Below are 6,617 nucleotides of genomic sequence, written 5' to 3'. Positions count from 1 at the left end.
GAACCCTTTTTCGGCTCCTTATCAAGCAGTTTTTTATCGCGCAAACCCACTCAGGTAAATTTAAGTTCTTGATTTAATGTCTTGATAAACCGAATCTTTTGAACTATTTCCTTCCCCCTTTGAAAAAGGGGAAATTTGTTACAAAGTAAAAAATTTATTAGCTTAACCGTTTAATTCTTTCTTTTAAAGGTTGGAAAATTGTTACTAACTGAAAAATGTTATTCGTAAGGCTTATCAAAACCCAAACGATACATTAAAATAAAACGCATCGATCATTTAGAAGAGTTTTTCTAATAAATTATAACAAATAGTCAATCTTGCCAATGAATTCATCTATTTCTTAGAGATGCATATCCATTTAGTTCTTTTCTCTATTCATATATGTTAAGCTTTTTTAGCTGTGCATAAATAAACCAAGTTTAAAAACTCTTTTGCGTAAAATGTAACCTTTTAGAATTGTATAAATTACAGCAAGTAGGCTATCGTTTTGCAGAAGACATATTAGCCCGCTGGTTGGCTTCTTCGAAAGACGGTTGAAATATCAGCCCATTTTACAATTATAGAGCGGTCTGATTTCATATGCCGAGAGAGATGAGAGAACTACTTACCAAAAATTAGAAATTCTGATGGGCTGAGTGCTAATTAACATCTTCATGAATATATTAAATTTAACTAAGACAGAGAATAGCATGTCAAAAAATACTTTATATACTCTTATTATAAAAAATATTTTCATGTATAACATTTAAGGTGACTTAAAATTGAACCCCAAAACAAATTGGAAAAAAAAACGAATGATTTTATTGAATAAGGTCTATTCTTCATTGTGGTCTCCAACAAATCATGGTTCTCATTCTCGCCCCTCGAGAAGTATAAATTTCGCTTGGGGAGTATAGTTTAACGCTGATGAGGTATAAGCTTTGCCAAAATCATGACAAATCTCTCACCTTGAACAGAGATTTTTGAGCTTTTTTGTAAGGAACTCGATTGAAAAAAATTCCTTTGCAGGCGTGCATTTTCCCTCAATTTTAAAAAAATGTTGTTGACGATGCCCCTCCCCCCTAAAAACGTTCTTGTTCAAAAGATGTTTTTCCACAGTTACGAAGCATTTACAGGAATTGGATTTTGTGAACGTTTTATTCAAGTCGACCAAATTGATTTTACAAGCCCTCCCAAATTTGTAATTTTTTACCCAGCGAAATTTTTAAAAAGGTTTAAAAAAGTTGTTTTAGGCACTCTATGGAAAATTTCGACCAAATTAACGGGTTGTTTCGGTGCGCGCTTGCCCCACAAAAGTAGTATATAGTTTAAAGCAAACGACAATGGCAGAGAGCGTTAGACAACGATACTAAGACGATGTGGATGGTTTGAAAACTAAGACTATCTTAAAAGTAGTAAAAAGATCCAAGGATTGAAATAGTAAACTAAATAAAGGCAAATTTCGACACTTAGCATAGTGGTAAGGCGTTCACTTTGAAATTGTCAGATCGTGTATTCGATCCCAATTCATGGCAATGATAGTGTGTGAGGTCGAGCTCTCACTTGACCTCTAGAAACAGGTCTACCACAGCCTGACCAATTTCGGCTGCAATAGTGGTACCACGAGAAAGTTGCAAAAAAACTACCTTGAGTAGCAAACAAGGAGCTTCCCTCAAGAAAATAACACAGTCTGGAATGTGGGGAGATAATACAAATGGATGATTCTCGACAGGACTGTAAGGGCCTAATGATAGCTCCTCTGCGATTCGCAGGAATCACACACACATAAATACACACACACAAATATATACAGGGGCGGATCTAGGATTTTCTCGAGGGGGAGCGGATTCGTAAATTTTGTCGACTTTTTTTTAGTTCGACCAAATTGATTTTTCGAGCTCTCCCAGAGCACTGTTTGTCCCTATTTTGGCCGAATTTTCTGCGCGGCAGGCAAAATTTTGAAAAAATAGGCGTTTTCTGAAAAATTTTGAACAAAAAATTGCGTTTTTTCGGCGCGCGCTCCCCCCTCAAAACTAGTATATATTGGCGCCTAAGGCGCCCTTAGAACATTTTTAGGGTCCGACGCCAAAAATGGATATCTCAAAATAGTACAAAGGGGGGATCCTTTGGGTCGGCAGGGGGTCGAATCCCTGAGGAGGGGGGGGGCGTCCGCCCCCCCCCCCCTCTCCTTCTAAATTCGCCCCTGGATTCATGTCATTGAGGTCATAAAAGTTTGCAACTAGGTCAAATGATCTTCACTTGAAACTCCACTCTTATCTGACAATTTCGGAACCCGGTTAGTTTCTGTAAATCTAAACATGTCATTGATGTTAGTTTAAGAAGATAAACTTCATTGGATGCTAAACAGAAGTTCTTTTGTTTCGAGAAATACAGCAAATGTATCATAAAGACGAACTTGAAATTTGAAGGTAATATATTAAGGACCAAAAACATTTCAGAAAAAGATTGCTAGTATTTAAAAAAACCGCACTAATTAAGCTGCTATTCATTTGCTCATTCCTTCAGTAGTACGCGCCAAATTGCTTTTTTTTCAAATTTCTCGCATAATTCTGCTTTTTCAACGTTCTGATCAATCGAAACATACGATAGATTTGCTCTTGGGGTCACAAAGAATCTATCCATATTTTATCTCATGGTACATTATTATCGTCCACACAAACAAACTCCGAATCAAAAGCCTTGATCATCTCACGATAACACAACGAAACTTCAATAAAACTATAACTACTTGAGCTTTAGTTGCGGTCAGTTGGCTTGAAGAAGTTCAAACACTAAAAAAAAGAATCTTTCCAAAGTAAAAATGTCTAACTCCGTTTTGAAGTTGGCCTTCGTAGCACTGGTGACCATCTCGGCAACTTACGCGGGAAAGTGTCCCGAAATTGAGCCAATTCAGGACTTCAACTTGACTGGCTTTTTGGGCACGTGGCACGAGATTGAGAGGTTCCCGAACAGATACGAGTACTTCACCTCGTGTGTCGTCAGCGACTACAAGGTCACCGGCACAGACGATGCAGGTGAGTGTTGGTTGAGTTTAAATGTCATAACTACACAGAGTTGAGGGCAAAAAAGAGCACATTAATCATATCTTATCAACTATTTGAGAATCAACTTGAAAAAATACGCTCTTAAACTTAGTCACATATTGCAACTATTTTGTAAAAAGTATTAGAAAAAATAAAAGCAAAAACCTAGTAGAAAAAACACGAACGCACTAAAAAACGCAAATTTTTAGGCCAAAAGCATTCTAGATGGTCACTTTAGAATCTTGCTACTTTTTCAAGAGTGATAGGGACCAAAAAAACTCGGCCCACCTGAAAAAACCACAATATTCAGGCCCATTCTTGCAACAAGCACTTTTATCACCTGCCGATAATATAAGTATGTGCCTTTTAGTGCACTAATTTGGTGTTAGTGTGCTTCAGGTACAACTATGAAGATAGACATGGACTTCGTACGCTTCTACAAATCTAGCAGCGGATCACTCGATACTCTCTACAGAAAGGTAAGCACAACAATAAAAGGACTGATATTGAGGAGCTAACAGAAGAAATAAAAGAGCTGTCCATTGCTTCTTCCCCCCCCCCCCCTTTGCTTCCCTCGGCACCCTACTGATGCTAGTCAAAGAAATATATTCAGACTTGAAAAACAAAAACTCGAACCTCCTCTACCTTAGTTAGAACTTCTTTGGATCAGTTATCTTAACAATAAGATCACATCGCACTCTGGTTTAGCTTTTTTGGATCGAGAATTGTAAGCTTAATTGTATGGTTGCAACAGTTTAATAAAGAAACCGAGTACATCCTTAATCTACTATCATCAACTCTCGCATCCCTAACAAAATTTCAAAAAATTCCCGTAACTATCTCTCGAACATAATTAAAATCTCCGGATGCTCAAAACAGAGGTCGATGTGGCTACAAAAATAGCAACATCAACTCATGGCTCAGTTTGAAAAAACTCCTTTGCTATCTGATATGCCCTTCGAAGGACTAATACTACGGTTAAATATTACTAACAAGTATTGAAACTAGCAGCTGAAAATATCTCTTACAATTGGCGGAAGTTTAAAACTGGTTTATACTGACTGAGGTCCAAGTCGTCTGTTTAGGGGGACACTAAAGGTGAGTTTATCATCATGCCCGAGTATGAGACGGAGCCGAATGCGTTCATCCTCGCAACCGACTACAAGACGTATGCCCTCCAGTACTCATGTGAAGAGAGCTTTCTCTGGGGCACAGTCGAAATGGCCAGCATCTTGTGTATGTATAGTCACCGGTTCTTCGTGCATGAGAATAGCCCCTCATAGCCACTGGGCGAATCCCTCATGCACGGAAAGACCAAATGCCCGGAAGCTTTTACATTTAAGAAGATCCAAAAAAAATTAAGAAAATGGCAATTTTTGGGGCTAGATTCGCAAACCTGGAAAAGTGCTTTGATAGGATTTAACCAACGGATTTAAAACTACAAAAATTTATGCTAGGTTAATTAGAAATGGATTGTACTAAATCATTAAAACGGCATTGAAATTATGTTTGAATTTATTAACAAAATTGCTTCTTTATTTTTGGTCATACCACAAAGGGCGTTGATTGTTTGAGAACTTTCTCGCATTCGGTTCTTCGCGCATTTTAAAAGTAAGCCCCAAGTAGACAGACATATTTAACCTCGTTACTTTAATTTGGTATATTTTTTCTATAGCTCAGGTGATTTTTCAATTTTTGTCCAAATATTTCTCTTCCTTTAGTGGTTGGAACAAACACTACCAACAGACAGTTCGAAAAGATTCAATGAAGGCAAGAAAACACAAAAAATTGGTTCGAATTTCAAAGTGAAAAGATTATGGCTTTTGAGCTCAATTTTATGACACTGATAAAATAAACTCACTTTGAGAACATTACATCAATATGTAAATTTTTATTCCGCTGGGAAATCTGAATATTAAAATCCACTTTGAATTTACGTCGACGGCTTTTTCGTGACGGCTTTTTAAGTCGACGGCTTTTTCGTGACCTTTACACTTTTGCTGTTCGAAGTGAAGTTTGCCTTCATTTAACAAAAAATGAACTGAGCAAAGAAAAATCAAAAATCAAACTGCGAAAAATCAATCTTTCAAACTTTCAGCATAAGACTTGTTGCTGAAAGTTTGAAACACTTAACAAGTATATTAGTTGGCTTATTGGTATGAAATACAGGTCCCATACTTAGGTTAATTGAACCACTGAACTACTACCAAAGTTTTGAAGGTCATTGAACTGTTTCTTCAAGATCATACTTCTACTTCACGTGAAAAACGTTTTCTAAAAAACAAGCGTGAAATTGCAATTAATTCTCTTGAACGTCTCGCAAATTCAAATTGCGCTATGAACCTTGCTCACTTGTTGAGAAGCAGGCATTTTTTCAGTCTATAAATTACCAAACAAACCAAACAACTGCATGCAATTCTTTTTTAATCATTTTTTTAATCATTTTATCCACGAGGGATAGGACCAACATACGAGCTGTACAGCTCATCACGGCGAACCGCTGTTGTGCCCCTGCTTAAGAACTACATGCAATTTTTTTGGTTATTTTTCTGGGCTGGGTAATGTTGCCTCACCCTCAAGCAACGAGCACGAATTCGTAACTAAACGGTCATCAACAAGATGTCATCTAAAATGTAGTTCTTTCTTTGAAAATGAACCAAACTTTTTGGCAGCTAGCAGTTTTTTAATTAGATTTTTTCTAAGAAATGATGTGCTAATTATAAGAAAATATTAAAACAAAATTTCAGCTGATATAAAATAGCAAAAATTAAATGGCGAACTGGTAGAATTTAATTCAGACGAGAAAACAATTAAAGGCTCGAAGCGACTTTACAAATGTCTCAAAATTTTTTAAATTATCCTGTTATTTATTCTTTTAGCTTTTCCATTTATATCACATATTACATATTATTACATATATTACACAATTCAGTTGAGGCTGGTTCAAGACTCAAAATAACTGTTTTAGCTCGATCGCAAGAAATCTCTGCTGACATCACAGCTAAGTTGAAGCAGATAATTGATGACATGGGGTCGGATAGTTCCAAGTTCGAGGAACCAGAACATCAGAACTGTCCAGGAACGCCTGGCTACCCGGAGAGCAGACCTTTCAAGTGGGTCAACTTCTCATAGACGGAAGACAAACGCATGCCGAAGAGAGTTCAACGCATTGTTCCGTAAAAAAGACATAGATTTATAAAACTTAAACAATACATGCGGAACTCATGATTGAAATGTGAATTTTGCTGTTAGACTTATCAATGCTATACAGTAGAAAATGATTATCATGCAGCTAACTTAATTATCAGAAAAAATTATCAATACAAGGACGCACGATTCAACAAGTTCGAGTTCTACACGAATCTGAAAAACCATTATATATAGCACAAATTCTTGAACATTTAAAAAGGTATATAAGAATTTCCGAAGAGAACAAACTTAAAAAGCTTAAGAATTCGGATGCTCAAACTGTTTATTCGGCTGTTGGTCCAAAAAAATATCAGAAAGAGGCCGAAAAGAATTTTGAAACAGCTGCGATTCGTGCATAGAAACATAGCTAACAGACAGTAGGAAAAGAGTGATAAACGCAATGAA

At 36.7% G+C, this 6,617-nt stretch overlaps 1 protein-coding gene across 1 annotated transcript; it reads left to right on the top strand.

The window, feature by feature from the left end:
* Window positions 1–2,677: 2,677 nt before the first annotated feature.
* LOC134854289 (apolipoprotein D-like) lies at window positions 2,678–6,367 on the top strand. The gene is made up of 4 exons (XM_063870483.1): window positions 2,678–3,014; window positions 3,423–3,502; window positions 4,109–4,259; window positions 5,992–6,367. Exons 1-4 carry the CDS (start codon window positions 2,801–2,803, stop codon window positions 6,153–6,155), a joined length of 609 nt encoding a protein of 202 aa, XP_063726553.1. The 5' UTR covers window positions 2,678–2,800; the 3' UTR covers window positions 6,156–6,367.
* The last annotated feature ends 250 nt before the right edge of the window (window positions 6,368–6,617 follow it).

This window comes from Symsagittifera roscoffensis, chromosome 9 (assembly GCF_963678635.1).
Source record: "Symsagittifera roscoffensis chromosome 9, txSymRosc1.1, whole genome shotgun sequence".
Classification (NCBI taxonomy): Eukaryota; Metazoa; Xenacoelomorpha; order Acoela; family Convolutidae; genus Symsagittifera; species Symsagittifera roscoffensis.
This window is presented reverse-complemented; position numbering and strand designations above follow the sequence as displayed.